The 22,883-nt window shown below is 46.4% G+C and overlaps 1 protein-coding gene across 2 annotated transcripts; it reads right to left on the reverse strand.

Moving 5' to 3' along the window:
• Positions 1-16: 16 nt before the first annotated feature.
• tm9sf2 (transmembrane 9 superfamily member 2) lies at positions 17-22,858 on the reverse strand. 2 transcript variants are annotated; one of them, XM_071330860.1, is made up of 17 exons: positions 22,471-22,858; positions 21,712-21,779; positions 18,344-18,437; positions 17,754-17,881; positions 12,442-12,571; positions 12,146-12,270; positions 11,641-11,752; positions 11,349-11,428; positions 11,151-11,259; positions 8,716-8,848; positions 7,628-7,747; positions 7,179-7,236; positions 6,370-6,529; positions 6,087-6,238; positions 2,946-3,057; positions 1,627-1,798; positions 17-1,278 (listed from the first exon to the last, which is right to left on the reverse strand). In XM_071330860.1, the coding sequence occupies exons 1-17, from the start codon at positions 22,618-22,620 to the stop codon at positions 1,211-1,213; spliced, it is 1,971 nt and encodes a 656-aa protein (XP_071186961.1). In that variant the 5' UTR covers positions 22,621-22,858; the 3' UTR covers positions 17-1,210. The 2 variants fall into 2 exon arrangements, with proteins under 2 accessions (XP_071186961.1, XP_071186962.1); XM_071330861.1 differs by lacking the exons at positions 17-1,278; positions 1,627-1,798 and adding an exon at positions 1,805-1,903.
• Between the last annotated feature and the right edge of the window lie 25 nt (positions 22,859-22,883).

Here is a 22,883-nt window from a genome sequence, read left to right on the forward strand (position 1 = left end):
GACTATGTTATTGAGACACAGGAAAATGTTTTATTTGACATTTTCTACCATTTCTTATTTTTTCAGATCATAATTACATCATTTCAAACCAGTGAAGGAACCCAGATGCTCGGTCAGACTAATGAAACTAGTATCATTTATATTTACACTGACAGGATATAAGTATCAGATCCCCACATAATTGATAGATGTTGTACCAAATGGCACCCTACTCCCTATGTAGTGCACTACTTTAGACCCGAGCCCCTGATCAAGGGTAGTGCACGACATAGGGAATAGGGTGCCATTTGGGACATAAAGGTCGATGATTCCTTTCACAAAATCCCAAACTGTTGGTTTTTGCAAATAAAATGAACTACTGATGAGGCACGTGTCTTTGTGGCAAAAATAAAAAGACAGAAAAAATGTAATTGGAATATAAAGTTAAATAACAGACCAGTTGATTAATACTCAAGCATTTATAATACAAAATAAAACAAAACAAAACCCAGAGAAAATGGACTAATCCCAAATTGCACCCTATTCCCTACATAGTGCAGACTAGAGTGCCATTTGGGACTCAGCCAACTACTCTACCAGCCCAGAACATGGGTCAGAGGAGGAATTCCATCTCACATTTTAAGTTTATTACGACCCCAAATCATTAATCAGCATTCGAGAACAAAAAGTAGTTATTTACAATCATATTGTCCAACACTATTAATAGTTTGAATGACAACGTAAAACCACCTTAGTTCCTGTCCGCGTTGGCGCACTAACTGCAACGGGGGGGGGTCTACTAGCAAACCTGGAGCAGTGGGTATTCAAACAGTCACTCGCTTGTAGATTTACTATTTGCATTTGTCAGAGGTAAATAAGGGATGTTTCATTGATGTGCAGTAGGATCTGGACCCAACAGGGATTTCATCTCCTAGACTCCAGACTACATTATGTATAGATGTGTGTACACACACACACACACACACACACACACACACACACCACACACACACGGTCTTGCTGCTCTGACAAAAATGCGTCTCCCACACAGTAGACAAGGGTTGTGTTCCAAACGGCACCCTATTCCCTATTTAGACCAGTGGGCCCTGGTCACCGTACGCAGTCAGGGTGTAACGTAACAATAGTGTCCCTCCAGCCCAGGGAGGGGGGAGGGTGAGGGTGGAGGGGGCGTGGGAGAGTAGACAGGAAATCCATTGGTTTGGTTAACTACTCAGTCCACCTTCACTACGCTGTAGATCTTGGTGACGAACCAGAAACAGGCAAAGAATCCAATCGTTCCTGATGGAGAGAGAGACAGACATTTAACTGACAGAAAGAGAGAAAACATGAAAATCACACTTTCCCAGGGCCATTTGTCAATCGCACAGCCTGCTGTCTAGGAAACTCTCATTGATACGACAACAGATGTGTGTGTGTGTGTGTGTGTGTGTGTGTGTGAAAACAAGTAGAGCTGCACCTCAACCTAAACCCCAGAAAGGCAGCATAACAGGCAGGGTGGGAGGAAGCCCAGTCCTATTTGGTCCAGTCCATTGAACTGGACTAATGAGGATAACCTTTGCCCTCTGACCTGGTCCATCCTCTTCAAGGCAAGCTACAGTCTGATGCCCCGCCCCCCCAGCTACCTACCTGTGAATAAGAAGAAGATGAGAGCCATGATCATGGTGTAACCAAAGTAGAGGATGGTGCTAGCCAATCCTGTGATCTGGAGCTTGGAGAAGAAGTAGTGGATGGCATAGACCAGGAAGTAGACGGCCGTGAAACCACTGGTCAGGAAGGAACGCCACTGCCAGTGGTAGTCCTGATGGAGAGAGACAGAGAGAACAGTCAGATATCTCTGTGTTTATAACATCTTTACTAAGACAAGACCACTGGTCAGGAAGGAACGCCACTGCCAGTGGTAGTCCTAATGGAGAGAATGAACGTATCGCTCCCTTAATTAAACTTCCTGTTATTCCTTTCATCCTGTCTCCTCTCCTTCTCAACCGTAGTGGAGAAGGAGGTTCCAGGTCCCTTGTTTGGGATCTTCTCTTTCAAAGAGAGAAGCTGTTAGGAATCAAGGAAAGAGGATTTGAGAAACAGTCCCTTCATCCTCATCATTAAGGGCACTATTGCCATTGGTCACATGACCCGACAAGGAAATACTCAGATGGTCATAACTCAGCACAGAGGAGGAAGTAGCAGAGTAGGATGGTGTGTGTGGTGTCTTACCTCAGCACAGAGGAGGAAGTAGCAGAGTAGGATGGTGTGTGTGTGGTGTCTCACCTCAGCACAGAGGAGGAAGTAGCAGAGTAGGATGGTGTGTGTGTGTGGTGTCTCACCTCAGCACAGAGGAGGAAGTAGCAGAGTAGGATGGTGTGTGTGGTGTCTCACCTCAGCACAGAGGAGGAAGTAGCAGAGTAGGATGGTGTGTGTGTGTGGTTTCTTACCTCAGCACAGAGGAGGAAGTAGCAGAGTAGGATGGTGTGTGTGTGGTGTCTTACCTCAGCACAGAGGAGGAAGTAGCAGAGTAGGATGGTGTGTGTGTGGTGTCTTACCTCAGCACAGAGGAGGAAGTAGCAGAGTAGGATGGTGTGTGTGTGGTGTCTTACCTCAGCACAGAGGAGGAAGTAGCAGAGTAGGATGGTGTGTGTGTGTGGTGTCTTACCTCAGCACAGAGGAGGAAGTAGCAGAGTAGGATGGTGTGTGTGTGGTGTCTTAGCACAGAGGAGGAAGTAGCAGAGTAGGATGGTGTGTGTGTGGTGTCTTAGCACAGAGGAGGAAGTAGCAGAGTAGGATGGTGTGTGTGTGGTGTCTTAGCACAGAGGAGGAAGTAGCAGAGTAGGATGGTGTGTGTGGTGCCTTACCTCAGCACAGAGGAGGAAGTAGCAGAGTAGGATGGTGTGTGTGGTGTCTTACCTCAGCACAGAGGAGGAAGTAGCAGAGTAGGATGGTGTGTGGTGCCTTACCTCAGCACAGAGGTGGAAGTAGCAGAGTAGGATGGTGGCCTCAGAGCAGGTGATTACCAGGATGATGAACACCAGAAACAGGAAACCAAACATGTAGTACATCTGGTGAGACCTGGTGTGAGACAACCATACATCAGAAAGATAACCCACCGCTCTACCATCTGGTGAGACACAACCATACATCATAAAGATAACCCACTGCTCTACCATCTGGTGAGACACAACCATACATCATAAAGATAACCCACCGCTCTACCATCTGGTGAGACACAACCATACATCATAAAGATAACCCACTGCTCTACCATCTGGTGAGACACAACCATACATCATAAAGATAACCCACTGCTCTACCATCTGGTGAGACAACCATACATCATAAAGATAACCCACTGCTCTACCATCTGGTGAGACACAACCATACATCATAAAGATAACCCACTGCTCTACCATCTGGTGAGACACAACCATACATCAGAAAGATAACCCACTGCTCTACCATCTGGTGAGACACAACCATACATCAGAAAGATAACCCACTGCTCTACCATCTGGTGAGACACAACCATACATCAGAAAGATAACCCACTGCTCTACCATCTGGTGAGACACAACCATACATCATAAAGATAACCCACTGCTCTACCATCTGGTGAGACACAACCATACATCATAAAGATAACCCACTGCTCTACCATCTGGTGAGACACAACCATACATCATAAAGATAACCCACTGCTCTACCATCTGGTGAGACACAACCATACATCATAAAGATAACCCACTGCGACAACCATACATCATAAAGATAACCCACTGCTCTACCATCTGGTGAGACACAACCATACATCATAAAGATAACCCACTGCTCTACCATCTGGTGAGACACAACCATACATCATAAAGATAACCCACCGCTCTACCATCTGGTGAGACACAACCATACATCATAAAGATAACCCACTGCTCTACCATCTGGTGAGACACAACCATACATCATAAAGATAACCCACTGCTCTACCATCTGGTGAGACACAACCATACATCATAAAGATAACCCACTGCTCTACCATCTGGTGAGACACAACCATACATCATAAAGATAACCCACTGCTCTACCATCTGGTGAGACACAACCATACATCATAAAGATAACCCACTGCTCTACCATCTGGTGAGACACAACCATACATCATAAAGATAACCCACTGCTCTACCATCTGGTGAGACACAACCATACATCAGAAAGATAACCCACTGCTCTACCATCTGGTGAGACACAACCATACATCATAAAGATAACCCACTGCTCTACCATCTGGTGAGACACAACCATACATCAGAAAGATAACCCACTGCTCTACCATCTGGTGAGACACAACCATACATCAGAAAGATAACCCACTGCTCTACCATCTGGTGAGACACAACCATACATCATAAAGATAACCCACTGCGACAACCATACATCATAAAGATAACCCACTGCTCTACCATCTGGTGAGACACAACCATACATCATAAAGATAACCCACTGCTCTACCATCTGGTGAGACACAACCATACATCATAAAGATAACCCACCGCTCTACCATCTGGTGAGACACAACCATACATCATAAAGATAACCCACTGCTCTACCATCTGGTGAGACACAACCATACATCATAAAGATAACCCACTGCTCTACCATCTGGTGAGACACAACCATACATCATAAAGATAACCCACTGCTCTACCATCTGGTGAGACACAACCATACATCATAAAGATAACCCACTGCGACAACCATACATCATAAAGATAACCCACTGCTCTACCATCTGGTGAGACACAACCATACATCATAAAGATAACCCACTGCTCTACCATCTGGTGAGACACAACCATACATCATAAAGATAACCCACCGCTCTACCATCTGGTGAGACACAACCATACATCATAAAGATAACCCACTGCTCTACCATCTGGTGAGACACAACCATACATCATAAAGATAACCCACTGCTCTACCATCTGGTGAGACACAACCATACATCATAAAGATAACCCACTGCTCTACCATCTGGTGAGACACAACCATACATCATAAAGATAACCCACTGCTCTACCATCTGGTGAGACACAACCATACATCATAAAGATAACCCACTGCTCTACCATCTGGTGAGACACAACCATACATCATAAAGATAACCCACTGCTCTACCATCTGGTGAGACACAACCATACATCAGAAAGATAACCCACTGCTCTACCATCTGGTGAGACACAACCATACATCATAAAGATAACCCACTGCTCTACCATCTGGTGAGACACAACCATACATCAGAAAGATAACCCACTGCTCTACCATCTGGTGAGACACAACCATACATCAGAAAGATAACCCACTGCTCTACCATCTGGTGAGACACAACCATACATCATAAAGATAACCCACTGCGACAACCATACATCATAAAGATAACCCACTGCTCTACCATCTGGTGAGACACAACCATACATCATAAAGATAACCCACTGCTCTACCATCTGGTGAGACACAACCATACATCATAAAGATAACCCACCGCTCTACCATCTGGTGAGACACAACCATACATCATAAAGATAACCCACTGCTCTACCATCTGGTGAGACACAACCATACATCATAAAGATAACCCACTGCTCTACCATCTGGTGAGACAACCATACATCATAAAGATAACCCACTGCTCTACCATCTGGTGAGACACAACCATACATCATAAAGATAACCCACTGCTCTACCATCTGGTGAGACACAACCATACATCAGAAAGATAACCCACTGCTCTACCATCTGGTGAGACACAACCATACATCATAAAGATAACCCACTGCTCTACCATCTGGTGAGACATAACCATACATCATAAAGATAACCCACTGCTCTACCATCTGGTGAGACACAACCATACATCATAAAGATAACCCACTGCTCTACCATCTGGTGAGACACAACCATACATCAGAAAGATAACCCACTGCTCTACCATCCCTGCCCGTTCACCTTTAACCTCCCTGACTCGTTCTGTCTTCACGATAAGCTGCTAGTGTAGCAGTCCCAAAACAGAGCAGCAGCATCTGCAGGGGAGCTGAGAGACGCACCAGATGCTGTTGAGGATGAAGAAGAGCTGGATGAAGATACAGCCGAACGGGAGGATCCCCCCCATGACGATCCCTGGGAGAGATCTGGTGTAGAACGACTGCTCCGGGATCTGACGAGGGATCTGATTGGTCCGCACAGGGTGCTCAATCCCCTGAAATGCACCAATCACACGACAGAGGGGAGGGAGTATGAGAGGTATGATATAAACACAGACTTGTGTGTGTGTGTGTGACAGAGAGTATGTTTGAATGTATTCACATATTGACGTGTGTTCGTACTCACGGTCTTCTTGAAGCCAAAGTAGGCCCCTATGAAGGTGAGGGGGACAGAGATGCAGAACCACAGAGCCAAGATGGCCACCAGGGTGCCAAAGGGCATGGCTGCAGAGGAGCCCTCTCCCCACAGGATCAGATTCATCACGAAGAAATCAGCAAACACAACCCTGAACACAGAGACAGACGTCAACTAACAACCCTGAACACAGAGACAGACCAACAGACGTCAACTAACAACCCTGAACACAGAGACAGACGTCAGCTATCAACCCTGAACACAGAGACAGACGTCAGCTATCGACCCTGAACACAGAGACAGACGTCAACTATCGACCCTGAACACAGAGACAGACGTCAGCTATCGACCCTGAACACAGAGACAGACGTCAGCTATCGACCCTGAACACAGAGACAGACGTCAGCTATCGACCCTGAACACAGAGACAGACGTCAGCTATCGACCCTGAACACAGAGACAGACGTCAGCTATCAACCCTGAACACAGAGACAGACGTCAGCTATCGACCCTGAACACAGAGACAGACGTCAGCTATCAACCCTGAACACAGAGACAGACGTCAGCCATCGACCCTGAACACAGAGACAGACGTCAGCCATCGACCCTGAACACAGAGACAGACGTCAGCCATCGACCCTGAACACAGAGACAGACGTCAGCTATCAACCCTGAACACAGAGACAGACGTCAGCTATCAACCCTGAACACAGAGACAGACCAACAGACGTCAGCTATCAACCCTGAACGTAACCACAAACTAATGTCTATCTCCTCAACCAATGTAAAGTCAGACTCACCCAGGACACAGGAAGCAAGTCAGCAGGACGTTAGTCTTCCATTTCTCCCCACCAAAGGCTGTGACATCAGAGAGAGAGAGAGAGAGCAGACGGAAGAGAAACAGTCAGCAACTCTTGGAAGACAAACAGACGTTTCTTGGAAATTCAAACTTCTTTCTTTACTTCCAAGGTGTTGAGGCATATAGCCTTCAGCAGGGAGGCAGGATTCAGGCCATAGAGTGTGTGTTGCTAGGGAGGGTTGGGGGGGACCCCTACTGCTACAGGCCTCTACACAACCCTGAACCAGTAATTGACACAGAGACCACCATCCCCCCCCCCCCCCTACCCCCAGCTGACACTGATTGGGCCTAACGAGCTACCCTCCAGCACAGTTGGGTCGTGACTGGTCGACTGTTCAGGGTCAAGTTGGGGTCGTGACCCTTTCCCCCTCAGCCCAAATGTTCACTTACACTTGTAGAAGCGGGCAGCCACGTAGCCGGCTGGTGTGCCCAGTAGGACCCAGAGCACCACGGCACACGTCATCAGGGCACCGCGGTTAGCCGGGGACAGGAAGCCCAGGCAGGCAAAGACTGGACAAGGGGAACACAATGTATATGGATTAGAAAATAAAAACACACGATTGGTTTTGACTGAACTGTGTGCTACTATTGTGTTGGTCCTTTTCTGATACTGAATACATGAAATGACTGTCAGTGAATACACAAAATAACTAAGATGACTGTCAGTGAATACATGAAATAACTAAGATGACTGTCAGTGAATACACAAAATAACTAAGATGACTGTCAGTGAATACACAAAATAACTAAGATGACTGTCAGTGAATACACGAAATAACTAAGATGACTGTCAGTGAATACACAAAATAACTAAGATGACTGTCAGTGAATACATGAAATAACTAAGATGACTGTCAGTGAATACACAAAATAACTAAGATGACTGTCAGTGAATACACGAAATAACTAAGATGACTGTCAGTGAATACATGAAATAACTAAGATGACTGTCAGTGAATACACAAAATAACTAAGATGACTGTCAGTGAATACATTAAATAACTAAGATGACTGTCAGTGAATACAGTAAATAACTAAGATGACTGTCAGTGAATACATGAAATAACTAAGATGACTGTCAGTGAATACACAAAATAACTAAGATGACTGTCAGTGAATACATGAAATAACTAAGATTGTCAGTGAATACAGTAAATAACTAAGATTGTCAGTGAATACAGTAAATAACTAAGATTGTCAGTGAATACAGTAAATAACTAAGATGACTGTCAGTGAATACAGTAAATAACTAAGATGACTGTCAGTGAATACATTAAATAACTGAAACACTAGTCCTACTCTCAGAGTAGAAGTAACTAAGTACTAACTACTTCCTCTCTACAATATTCTACCTTGCTAATGTGTTTTTGGGTAATGACAAAATAAAGGGTCTGGACAAGTGTAGAAGGTTTGTTTTGTATTCCTACAAGTCAACAACAGGCAGACAGAAACACAGAGTTGTAGATACTAGAACTCACAGAGAGTGACGAAAATCATGATGAAGATCTGAGTTCCTGATCCCAGAAAGACAGAGAGGAGCATGCCTTTCCTGGGAGGCCGGAAGACGTCTCCATGGACCAGCTTCCAGCCAAATTCCTCCTGGGCATCTTCCTGACACCACCAGCAGAGAGGGAGGAGGGGAGACCTTCACTTAGTTTCACTTTCAAGTGTATTTATCGTATGTAACATCATCGCCACATCTCTCACTATAAAAAGACCATCACAAAACAGCAAGAATGTTCAGGCCAAACTAGAAGAGGACAGGGAGGGTGTGAGGGGGTAACCCAGCAGGAAATAACAGGGGGGAGAAGATGAGGGAGTGGGGTCCCTCCTGTCAATTAGCGGTGATAGACTTCAGAGGGTTGGAACACGAGCAGGCTGGTCGCCGCGGTGACGCTACCTGTCAGTCTGATCACTAGGGGGAGGGGCTGAAGGGAGTCTGATCGCTAGGGGAGGGGCTGAAGGGAGTCTGATCGCTAGGGGAGGGGCTGAAGGGACAGAGCTGCTGAAATAATGACTGATCTCGGAGACAGAGAGAGACAGAGACTACAATACTTGTAGGGGAGGGGGTCGGGGTGTGAGGGGTGCTGGTGGGGGGGTAATATAGATACATGTCACCCCTAGTGACCCCCACAAGCCTTCCTAGAGAACATCTGCTGTCAGTTTTCCTGGAAATGGAGAGATGGAGAGAGGGTAGAAGGAGAGGAGAGAGGGTAGAAGGAGAGGAGAGAGGGTAGAAGGAGAGGAGAGAGGGTAGATGGAGAGGAGAGAGGGTAGATGGAGAGGAGAGAGGGTAGATGGAGAGGAGAGAGGGTAGATGGAGAGGAGAGAGGGTAGATGGAGAGGAGAGAGGGTAGATGGAGAGTACACAAGGACACACACACCCCGAGGTCATAACCAAAGCCTCCACCAGCTGGCTGGAGCCAATCAGAGCTAGTTGTTGGGGTTCTGTGTGTATGTGTCTGTACCGGACCAGTAGACCAGACCACTGTCCTGACACTCCTCATCAGGGACAAGTCTGTGTGTTTGTGTCTGTACCGGACCAGTAGACCAGACCGCTGTCCTGTCACTCCTCATCAGGGACAAGTCTGTGTGTTTGTGTCTGTACCGGACCAGTAGACCAGACCGCTGTCCTGTCACTCCTCATCAGGGACAAGTCTGTGTGTTTGTGTCTGTACCGGACCAGTAGACCAGACCACTGTCCTGACACTCCTCATCAGGGACAAGTCTGTGTGTACTAGATAACCCTTGCCAGTGTCACATATGTGACACATCCCACAAACCAACATGGCGGACTGGGACCATGGGACCTGAAGGGAAACCAACATGGCGGACTGGGACCCGAAGGGAAACCAACATGGCGGACTGGGACCGCGGGACCCGAAGGGAAACCAACATGGCGGACTGGGACCGCGGGACCCGAAGGGAAACCAACATGGCGGACTGGGACCGCGGGACCCGAAGGGAAACCAACATGGCGGACTGGGACCGCGGGACCCGAAGGGAAACCAACATGGCGGACTGGGACCCCGGGACCCGAAGGGAAACCAACATGGCGGACTGGGACCCGAAGGGAAACCAACATGGCGGACTGGGACCCGAAGGGAAACCAACATGGCGGACTGGGACCCGAAGGGAAACCAACATGGCGGACTGGGACCCCGGGACCCGAAGGGAAACCAACATGGCGGACTGGGACCCCGGGACCTGAAGGGAAACCAACATGGCGGACTGGGACCCCGGGACCTGAAGGGAAACCAACATGGCGGACTGGGACCCCGGGACCTGAAGGGAAACCAACATGGCGGACTGGGACCCCGGGACCTGAAGGGAAACCAACATGGCGGACTGGGACCCCGGGACCTGAAGGGAAACCAACATGGCGGACTGGGACCCCGGGACCTGAAGGGAAACCAACATGGCGGACTGGGACCCCGGGACCTGAAGGGAAACCAACATGGCGGACTGGGACCCCGGGACCTGAAGGGAAACCAACATGGCGGACTGGGACCCCGGGACCTGAAGGGAAACCAACATGGCGGACTGGGACCCCGGGACCTGAAGGGAAACCAACATGGCGGACTGGGACCCCGGGACCTGAAGGGAAACCAACATGGCGGACTGGAACCCCGGGACCTGAAGGGAAACCAACATGGCGGACTGGGACCCCGGGACCTGAAGGGAAACCAACATGGCGGACTGGGACCCCGGGACCTGAAGGGAAACCAACATGGCGGACTGGGACCGTGGGACCTGAAGGGAAACCAACATGGCGGACTGGGACCGTGGGACCTGAAGGGAAACCAACATGGCGGACTGGGACCTGAAGGGAAACCAACATGGCGGACTGGGACCGTGGGACCTGAAGGGAAACCAATCAGCTGGATTATTGTGGAGGATTTACCAGACTCACCACAGAGTCCATCTGGTTGTATCTGGCAATGTCCTTATGTAGAGTCCTCAGCATGATCATAGCCACCATACCAGACAGGAAGAGAACGATCACCAGAGAGTTCATGATGCTGGGGGACAAGACAATACACACACAGTTACAGATAGAAGGGTTGTGTGTGTGTGTGTGTATGTGTGCGTGTGTGTGTGTGAGACTCACCTGAACCACTGAATGTTGGTGTGGGGCATGGACTCCAGAATGTAGTCCCAACGTGACGCCCATCTGATGTGCTTGTCCTCCTAGATACAACGCCCAGCGTTTATATTACACCCACTGAACACATGACTAACCTCTCCTGAGACCTGACGACTCGCATTAGCTCCCCAAGCTTATGTCTAGGCTTTAGATCAGTGGGCTAGCCGGCGTTACAGCACGTGGGAAACCAGAGACTGAACCTAGTCAGTCACACAGACAGAGACATTTACAATGGTCCTGGGGTTTAGAAACATACCACAAACTGGACAGAGTAGGTATAGCCGATCTTCAGCTCTCCACTCAACTTGTTGTTCAGGTACATGGGCCCTCCTGCACAGTCAGGGGCCTCCACTTTGGTGTGTTTATAGCTTTGGAGGAGAGGAGGAAGAGAGGAGGGAGAAGAGGAGGAGAGGAGGAGGAAGAGGGGTGAGAGGAGGAGGAAGAGAGGAGAGGAAGAGGAGAGAGGAGAGGAAGAGGAGAGGAGGATGAAGAGGAGAAGAGGAAAAGAGAGGAGGGTGGAAGGAGGAGGAGAGAATAAGTCAAAATAAATAAATACTTGATGTGAATTAAAGAGAGACATCATTACTTTTGAGTAGAAACACACATTATCTAAGAACAAACATTTCATGCAGACTAGGGAAATAAAGAATGGATTGTTAAGACCTAGATAACCCTAAGGGGTGAATTCTAACTTCACATCAATGAATGACTAAGTGACCGTGAGGACTGTCCTCTAAGTGAGCGGCCGTTTGCCCTCCTACCTCTTGGGCTCCATCTTGGCAGCGACCAGTCTAGCCCCAGCAGCCTCGTTCTCCACCACGTGATAGTGAATGGTGATGTCAACATGGTTGAACACATAGAATGTGTCTTTGTCCTTAAAGTCAGACTGGAACGAGGAAACACTTAGTTATGAGCTTTATAACGTGTTATAAGCACGTTTATAAGCCTTTATAATGTCTTATAAATGTGTTATGTCTATCTAGCAAAACGTTTAACTGACTAAAAATGGCCCGACTCAGAGGCCTAACCTGCACACACAGGATATGAATTGACTCACGTTGACAACACAGGCGTCTTTGGGTCGTCCTGCCTCAGTGACGTAGCAGCCGATGGGGAACCCTGGGTTACAGAACTTCTGTCCGTCCTCCACATCATAACACCAGGTCACCGGCATGTTGTCCACTATCCTACAGGAGGCAGACACAGGGTTACAGCATGTTGTCCACTATCCTACAGGAGGCAGACACAGGGTTACAGCATGTTGTCCACTATCCTACAGGAGGCAGACACAGGGTTACAGCATGTTGTCCACTATCCTACAGGAGGCAGACACAGGGTTACAGCATGTTGTCCACTATCCTACAGGAGGCAGACACAGGGTTACAGCATGTTGTCCACTATCCTACAGGAGACAGACACAGGGTTACAGCATGTTGTCCACTATCCTACAGGAGGCAGACACGGGGTTACAGCATGTTGTCCACTATCCTACAGGAGGCAGACACGGGGTTACAGCATGTTGTCCACTATCCTACAGGAGGCAGACACGGGGTTACAGCATGTTGTCCACTATCCTACAGGAGACAGACACAGGGTTACAGCATGTTGTCCACTATCATACAGGAGGCAGACACAGGGTTACAGCATGTTGTCCACTATCCTACAGGAGGCAGACACAGGGTTACAGCATGTTGTCCACTATCCTACAGGAGGTAGACACAGGGTTACAGCATGTTGTCCACTATCCTACAGGAGGCAGACACAGGGTTACAGCATGTTGTCCACTATCCTACAGGAGGCAGACACAGGGTTACAGCATGTTGTCCACTATCCTACAGGAGACAGACACAGGGTTACAGCATGTTGTCCACTATCCTACAGGAGACAGACACAGGGTTACAGCATGTTGTCCACTATCCTACAGGAGGCAGACACAGGGTTACAGCATGTTGTCCACTATCCTACAGGAGGCAGACACAGGGTTACAGCATGTTGTCCACTATCCTACAGGAGGCACACACAGGGTTACAGCATGTTGTCCACTATCCTACAGGAGGCAGACACAGGAATACAGCATGTTGTCCACTATCCTACAGGAGGCAGACACAGGGTTACAGCATGTTGTCCACTATCCTACAGGAGGCAGACACAGGGTTACAGCATGTTGTCCACTATCCTACAGGAGGCAGACACAGGGTTACAGCATGTTGTCCACTATCCTACAGGAGGCAGACACAGGGTTACAGCATGTTGTCCACTATCCTACAGGAGGCAGAAACAGGAATAGAGCATGTTGTCCACTATCCTACAGGAGGCAGAAACAGGAATACAGCATGTTGTCCACTATCCTACAGGAGGTAGACACAGGGTTAAGGACAGTGTGCGGTTGAGACAGTGGTCCAATCCCAAATCGACCCCTAAACCCCTAGACACTTGTGGAGATCTGATTGGATTTGACAGGTGTAAGCTATATGGTAATAACTCCACCCTGTCCTCTGATAGGCTAGGAGGAGGTTTCACCATATATCTGATACCAGGGCTCGGCAACAGGAGGGGGGTTTTGGGGCCCCAAAGTTAGCCTTTTTTTGTTGGATTTTTACATTTGGGTCAAAAAAGACCAGAAAAATCACCAGGAATTCAGCCCAAATGTTTTAAAAATATATATTTAATCGTATCAATGTAACCATGGTATAAAAATTTTATTTTCAAATGCAATCTCTTTTTGGGCTTAGTTATGGTCAATTTGCACAAATGATTATCATGATGATGTTCTGGCCCACCCTCCCATCCGCTCCGACAACAATCAGTCCGAGGTTTAATCTAGTTGCCTACCCCTGGAAAATACCAATCACATCCTCTCAGATCTCCACAACTGCCTAATGTTCAGGGGTCTATTTGGGATTGTGTCAGTGGTGTCTATGGGGTCAGAAGACAATACAAGCCCGCCACCTAGTGGCCACATGAGTCAGTGCAGGTGTCTGAAGTTGGTTTGAATCCCAGCTTGTGAACTCTAGACTTCCTGTCTGGGAAATGTGTGTTCACATCTCAATTCAGAGGAAAATTAGATGTGTCTGTTGAACAAAACATAGAATGAATACCTTACCAGTGGTGCTGGTGGTTAGCAGTATGAATACCTTACCAGTGGTGCTGGTAGTTAGCAGTATGAATATCTAACCAGTGGTGCTGGTAGTTAGCAGTATGAATACCTTACCAGTGGTGCTGGTAGTTAGCAGTATGAATATCTTACCAGTGGTGCTGGTAGTTAGCAGTATGAATATCTTACCAGTGGTGCTGGTAGTTGAGCAGTATGAACATCTAACCAGTGGTGCTGGTAGTTAGCAGTATGAATATCTAACCAGCGGTGCTGGTAGTTAGCAGTATGAATATCTTACCAGTGGTGCTGGTAGTTGAGCAGTATGAATATCTTACCAGTGGTGCTGGTAGTTAGCAGTATGAACATCTAACCAGCGGTGCTGGTAGTTGAGCAGTATGAATATCTTACCAGCGGTGCTGGTAGTTGAGCAGTATGAACATCTTACCAGTGGTGCTGGTAGTTGAGCAGTATGAATATCTTACCAGTGGTGCTGGTAGTTGAGCAGTATGAATATCTTACCAGTGGTGCTGGTAGTTAGCAGTATGAATATCTTACCAGTGGTGCTGGTAGTTAGCAGTATGAATATCTTACCAGTGGTGCTGGTAATTGAGCAGTATGAATACCTTACCAGTGGTGCTGGTAGTTGAGCAGTATGAATATCTTACCAGTGGTGCTGGTAGTTGAGCAGTATGAATATCTTACCAGTGGTGCTGGTAGTTAGCAGTATGAATATCTAACCAGTGGTGCTGGTAGTTAGCAGTATGAATATCTAACCAGTGGTGCTGGTAGTTAGCAGTATGAATATCTAACCAGTGGTGCTGGTAGTTAGCAGTATGAATATCTAACCAGTGGTGCTGGTAGTTGAGCAGTATGAATATCTTACCAGTGGTGCTGGTAGTTGAGCAGTATGAATATCTTACCAGTGGTGCTGGTAATTGAGCAGTATGAATATCTTACCAGTGGTGCTGGTAATTGAGCAGTATGAATATCTAACCAGTGGTGCTGGTAGTTGAGCAGTATGAATATCTTACCAGTGGTGCTGGTAGTTGAGCAGTATGAATATCTTACCAGTGGTGCTGGTAGTTGAGCAGTATGAATATCTTACCAGTGGTGCTGGTAGTTGAGCAGTATGAATATCTTACCAGTGGTGCTGGTAGTTGAGCAGTATGAATATCTTACCAGTGGTGCTGGTAGTTGAGCAGTATGAATATCTTACCAGTGGTGCTGGTAGTTGAGCAGTATGAATATCTAACCAGTGGTGCTGGTAGTTGAGCAGTATGAATATCTAACCAGTGGTGCTGGTAGTTGAGCAGTATGAATATCTTACTAGTGGTGCTGGTAGTTGAGCAGTATGAATATCTTACTAGTGGTGCTGGAAGTTGAGCAGTATGAATATCTTACCAGTGGTGCTGGTAGTTAGCAGTATGAATATCTTACCAGTGGTGCTGGTAGTTAGCAGTATGAATATCTTACCAGTGGTGCTGGTAGTTAGCAGTATGAATATCTTACCAGTGGTGCTGGTAGTTAGCAGTATGAATACCTTACCAGTGGTGCTGGTAGTTAGCAGTATGAATATCTAACCAGTGGTGCTGGTAGTTAGCAGTATGAATATCTAACCAGTGGTGCTGGTAGTTAGCAGTATGAATATCTTACCAGTGGTGCTGGTAGTTGAGCAGTATGAATACCTTACCAGTGGTGCTGGTAGTTGAGCAGTATGAATACCTTACCAGTGGTGCTGGTAGTTAGCAGTATGAATATCTTACCAGTGGTGCTGGTAGTTAGCAGTATGAATATCTTACCAGTGGTGCTGGTAGTTAGCAGTATGAATATCTTACCAGTGGTGCTGGTAGTTAGCAGTATGAATACCTTACCAGTGGTGCTGGTAGTTAGCAGTATGAATATCTAACCAGTGGTGCTGGTAGTTAGCAGTATGAATATCTAACCAGTGGTGCTGGTAGTTAGCAGTATGAATACCTTACCAGTGGTGCTGGTAGTTAGCAGTATGAATATCTAACCAGTGGTGCTGGTAGTTAGCAGTATGAATATCTAACCAGTGGTGCTGGTAGTTAGCAGTATGAATATCTAACCAGTGGTGCTGGTAGTTAGCAGTATGAATATCTAACCAGTGGTGCTGGTAGTTAGCAGTATGAATATCTAACCAGTGGTGCTGGTAGTTAGCAGTATGAATATCTAACCAGTGGTGCTGGTAGTTAGCAGTATGAATACCTTACCAGTGGTGCTGGTAGTTAGCAGTATGAATACCTTACCAGTGGTGCTGGTAGTTAGCAGTATGAATATCTAACCAGTGGTGCTGGTAGTTAGCAGTATGAATACCTTACCAGTGGTGCTGGTAGTTAGCAGTATGAATATCTTACCAGTGGTGCTGGTAGTTAGCAGTATGAATATCTTACCAGTGGTGCTGGTAGTTAGCAGTATGAATATCTTACCAGTGGTGCTGGTAGTTAGCAGTATGAATATCTAACCAGTGGTGCTGGTAGTTAGCAGTATGAATATCTAACCAGTGGTGCTGGTAGTTAGCAGTATGAATATCTAACCAGTGGTGCTGGTAGTTAGCAGTATGAATATCTTACCAGTGGTGCTGGTAGTTAGCAGTATGAATATCTTACCAGTGGTGCTGGTAGTTAGCAGTATGAATATCTAACCAGTGGTGCTGGTAGTTAGCAGTATGAATACCTTACCAGTGGTGCTGGTAGTTAGCAGTATGAATATCTTACCAGTGGTGCTGGTAGTTAGCAGTATGAATATCTTACCAGTGGTGCTGGTAGTTAGCAGTATGAATATCTAACCAGTGGTGCTGGTAGTTAGCAGTATGAATACCTTACCAGTGGTGCTGGTAGTTAGCAGTATGAATATCTTACCAGTGGTGCTGGTAGTTAGCAGTATGAATATCTTACCAGTGGTGCTGGTAGTTAGCAGTATGAATATCTTACCAGTGGTGCTGGTAGTTAGCAGTATGAATATCTAACCAGTGGTGCTGGTAGTTAGCAGTATGAATATCTTACCAGTGGTGCTGGTAGTTAGCAGTATGAATATCTTACCAGTGGTGCTGGTAGTTAGCAGTATGAATATCTAACCAGTGGTGCTGGTAGTTAGCAGTATGAATACCTTACCAGTGGTGCTGGTAGTTAGCAGTATGAATATCTAACCAGTGGTGCTGGTAGTTAGCAGTATGAATATCTTACCAGTGGTGCTGGTAGTTAGCAGTATGAATATCTTACCAGTGGTGCTGGTAGTTAGCAGAATGAATATCTTACCAGTGGTGCTGGTAGTTGAGCAGCATGCCTTTCTTCAGAAAGTCCAGGTGGGCTTTGTCCTCTGGCTTGTTGGTGTTGTAGGATTTAGTACACACCGGCTTACAATCCACCTTCTTCTTGAACTCAAACTTCAACACACAGACATACAATGATTTACTCAACTTCCTGCTGAGAGTTAGAACAGTAGAATACACAGGGTGACATTTCTAATTTTGTTGTGAATCAGCAGTTTTTCTCTTGTTATGTCAGTCAGTGATGGTCAGCCAATTAGCTCATGCCAACTAACATATTTCAGATAGCTTACCGCAAAATAAATGTAGCTATCTAAACTTGTTATCCGGGGTTGGTATGGACGTGGCTACGCAGACACGCGAGCAACCGCGGCCCCCTCCTGATGAGTTCAGATTTTTTGTGGCCCCCACCCCCATCAGAGTTGCCCATCACTGATTTAGCATGTAGGTACTGGTAGTACACACCAGAGTGAAGGGGGAGTCGTTCATTCAGGGTGAGGTATGAAGGTGCAGAACATTGTAATGAGATTAGAAATGTAATACCAACAGGATATTAAAGTGTGTGTGTACATCACCCACCTTGTAGGGAGAGGGCTCAATTCTCTCGCCAAACAAAACTTGACCCAAATTCTCAGACGGGCGCTTCTCGGAGTCGATAGCGCAGAAATCAAACCTGAAGAATACGAGGAGAGAAAAAGAGTTGACAAACGTTATGTTTCAGCAACACCAAGCCAGCCCGTAACAAGATGAACATGCCCTGAGAGTTCCCACAACACCAAGACAGCCCATAACAAGATGAACATGACCTGAGAGTTCCCATAACAAGATGAACATGACCTGAGAGTTCCCACAACACCAAGCCAGCCCATAACAAGATGAACATGTCCTGAGAGTTCCCACAACACCAAGCCAGCCCACAACAAGATGAACATGACCTGAGAGTTCCCATAACAAGATGAACATGACCTGAGAGTTCCCACAACACCAAGCCAGCCCATAACAAGATGAACATGTCCTGAGAGTTCCCACAACACCAAGACAGCCCATAACAAGATGAACATGACATGAGAGTTCCCATAACAAGATGAACATGACCTGAGAGTTCCCACAACAAGATGAACATGTCCTGAGAGTTCCCACAACACCAAGCCAGCCCATAACAAGATGAACATGTCCTGAGAGTTCCCATAACAAGATGAACATGACCTGAGAGTTCCCACAACACCAAGACAGCCCATAACAAGATGAACATGACCTGAGAGTTCCCACAACAAGATGAACCTGTCCTGAGAGTTCCCACAACACCAAGCCAGCCCATAACAAGATGAACATGTCCTGAGAGTTCCCACAACACCAAGCCAGCCCATAACAAGATGAACATGACCTGAGAGTTCCCACAACAAGATGAACATGACCTGAGAGTTCCCACAACAAGATGAACATGACCTGAGAGTTCCCACAACAAGATGAACATGACCTGAGAGTTCCCACAACAACAAGCCAGCCCATAACAAGATGAACATGACCTGAGAGTTCCCACAACACCAAGCCAGCCCATAACAAGATGAACCTGTCCTGAGAGTTCCCACAACAAGATGAACATGACCTGAGAGTTCCCACAACAACAAGCCAGCCCATAACAAGATGAACATGACCTGAGAGTTCCCACAACAACAAGCCAGCCCATAACAAGATGAACATGTCCTGAGAGTTCCCATAACAAGATGAACATGACCTGAGAGTTCCCACAACAACAAGCCAGCCCATAACAAGATGAACATGTCCTGAGAGTTCCCACAACAAGATGAACCTGTCCTGAGAGTTCCCACAACAAGATGAACATGACCTGAGAGTTCCCACAACAACAAGCCAGCCCATAACAAGATGAACATGACCTGAGAGTTCCCACAACAACAAGCCAGCCCATAACAAGATGAACATGACCTGAGAGTTCCCACAACAACAAGCCAGCCCATAACAAGATGAACATGACCTGAGAGTTCCCACAACAACAAGCCAGCCCATAACAAGATGAACATGTCCTGAGAGTTCCCACAACAAGATGAACATGACCTGAGAGTTCCCACAACAACAAGCCAGCCCATAACAAGATGAACATGACCTGAGAGTTCCCACAACAACAAGCCAGCCCATAACAAGATGAACATGACCTGAGAGTTCCCACAACAACAAGACAGCCCGTAACAAGATGAACATGCCCTGAGAGTTCCCACAACAAGATGAACATGCCCTGAGAGTTCCCACAACAACAAGCCAGCCCATAACAAGATGAACATGACCTGAGAGTTCCCACAACACCAAGCCAGCCCATAACAAGATGAACATGACCTGAGAGTTCCCACAACAACAAGACAGCCCATAACAAGATGAACCTGTCCTGAGAGTTCCCACAACAAGAAGCCAGCCCATAACAAGATGAACATGTCCTGAGAGTTCCCACAACAACAAGACAGCCCGTAACAAGATGAACCTGTCCTGAGAGTTCCCACAACACCAAGCCAGCCCATAACAAGATGAACCTGTCCTGAGAGTTCCCATAACAAGTTGAACATGTCCTGAGAGTTCCCACAACACCAAGCCAGCCCATAACAAGATGAACATGTCCTGAGAGTTCCCACAACACCAAGCCAGCCCATAACAAGATGAACATGTCCTGAGAGTTCCCACAACACCAAGACAGCCCGTAACAAGATGAACATGCCCTGAGAGTTCCCACAACAAGATGAACATGACCTGAGAGTTCCCACAACAACAAGCCAGCCCATAACAAGATGAACATGCCCTGAGAGTTCCCACAACACCAAGACAGAAACGTTAACACACCATATGATTTCTACTTCAGTTCACAAACTGTAGCATATCGTCTTCCTTTTTAAACCATCTGCTGCTGTTACTTTTTCTCTGACACCCAGAATTCTATTTCAACAACCTCTCCTCTCAGTCACAAAGCAAGCTAACATAAAGAAGGCCACATTTCTCACGCACAAATAACACTGTGACGTCACTTCAATTACAGTCCCCTGACCCTCTCCACAACCCCTCAGTGGAACAGGGACATTAGTGTCCTCTAACGGCGTGACAGAACAGCTCCTGTGGCTGAGCATGTTGAGGCCTCTAGTATCACATTTAACTCAGGTTAATAATAAATAAAGTCATTCAGATGTCACATAATAACCCTAAGTAGCTGTCGTTATCAATGTATCCCATCTTTGATTTAATGCCGTTGGAGTTTTCAGATCCAGAGTAAGGACTGAAACTGGGTTTAAGTGACCTGTTTCTTTGACTTAAGTCAATATCTATATCTTCTATTGACTATTTCTCTAAAACATGATTCAGCTAATCTTAAACATTAGGCAGCCATTTTGTTGAAGCAGAACTACTGTAATAGAACAGTGCTTGACTTGGACTGATATGAGTGCCGGTACTGTTTGTATTTAGGTGCAGGAGCTCCACCATACTGTTGAGCTAATATTCTAGAAGAGGTGCAGGAACTCAAGCAGTAAATAAAAGTTGAGGTGCCGGTACTCAGCTCCGGTGAGTTCCTGTCCAAGTCAAGCACTGCAATAGAGTATTATTAACATCGTCTATGGACCTCAGAATTCCAGTCACAGTTGGATATCGCTGGAGCTGCTATAGTGACAGAGCGGGAGAAAGAATCAGAGCGTGAGAGACAGGTGAGAAAGAGTAGGAGAGGATGGTGAGTGAGAGGAGAAAGAGTCAGAGGAGAAGGTCAGAGGATTGTGTGTGACAGAGATGAGAAAGAGTCAGAGAGGATATTGACAGAGAGATGCTCTAGTTTATCAGACAGTATTAGTGCGCCTAGTCATACCTGGCTGACTTCACCATGTTCCTAACCCACAGCCTTCTGCAGCAAGACTGAGAAATGTAGAAGACCAATAAGACATTGTTGTTCCTGATGTACTTACGCAGTGTATTCATAGGGCAAGACAGACTCCACAGAATCCAGTCTGTTCACAAATATCTCGATGGTCGACTGAAAAACAATCAAAAGCACAGTTATTTTCTCAAAATGGTACAGCACAACTTACAGCAGTTTTTTTCTCAAATGCACAATTAGGGTAATGACTAAGGATCTGGAATGGGAGGGAGGAGGGCTACATCACTTTACAGGATTTCTTTATGTCCTGTTCCGCAGTGGAATTGATTCTTATCAGTTCTTATTCAGGCCATGCCTTCCTCAAAGAACTGTCATGCAGTTGACAGCTCTCTTTAAGATTAGGATACTACGGAATTTGGGACATAATTAAACATTTTAATGACAAGTAACTTCTGATCAAAAGTATGGATTAACTAATTAGCTATCTACAACACAAGTTAAGCAGTTGTCTCACAAGTAGTAGCCCAACTAGTTCGTAAGGGGTGCTAATTAGCTAGCTAGCTTTCTAGCGACCAATATGCAATACAGATAGCTACTGTGACTAGTTGGCCAACAACACTGGTTCTAACTAGCTACATTTAGATTATACTAACGTTACCTAGTTATTCATCATTATAACGGTTACCATTGAAGCTGGAGTTTCAGAATGCTAACATTAGCAGCTAGCTAGCAAGTTAAATGGTAGCTAGCTTTACTTGCCAGCTGATAATTAGAAGGAAGATAGCATGAAACCGTCGGCGCTACAAGCTTATCACAAGGGGCCCGGTGCATTTTTATATCTAACTACCTTACAGTCCGGTACTTCATTCTCTTTCCCAGCTTGTCCTGGTTCACAAAAACTAACAGGGGCCAGACCTGGAAGATAGAAACTTGTAGCGCTGTGTAACAGAAGGAAGATCACCAAAACAGAGCCTCTCGCTCTGTGCAGGGAAAACATTTTCCTCTTCTCTCGACGAACCTAGCAGGCTAAACGTTTCTTGGGGTAACGTTAATATCTGTCTACACAGGGGGTGACAGGTTAGCTGGCATTTGAATTCACTAGATAGGACAGTTGACATAAGGTAGCTAACGTTAACTAGCTGGTATCTGTCTGCCTTCGTAGCTACCTAACCTAGATACTTGTTCTGCAGCGAGCAGACACGTCATCTGCGTCTACATGGATGTTTTCTTCAGTGGAGGATTATGGGACTCTGGCGGTAA

The sequence above is a fragment of the Salvelinus alpinus genome, chromosome 10, assembly GCF_045679555.1.
Source record: "Salvelinus alpinus chromosome 10, SLU_Salpinus.1, whole genome shotgun sequence".
NCBI lineage: Eukaryota > Metazoa > Chordata > Actinopteri > Salmoniformes > Salmonidae > Salvelinus > Salvelinus alpinus.

Bases quoted from the DNA above. Each gene is read 5' to 3' on its own strand.
- tm9sf2 (XM_071330860.1), bottom strand. From the start codon at position 22,620: ATGTTTTCCCTGCACAGAGCGAGAGGCTCTGTTTTGGTGATCTTCCTT. The intron at 11,753-12,145 runs GTAGGAGGGCAA...TCTCCTCCAAAG, and splicing joins GCCAAGATGGAGCCCAAGAG to CTATAAACACACCAAAGTGG. The intron at 7,237-7,627 runs GTAAGTGAACAT...CTGATGTCACAG, and splicing joins GGCTGCCCGCTTCTACAAGT to CCTTTGGTGGGGAGAAATGG.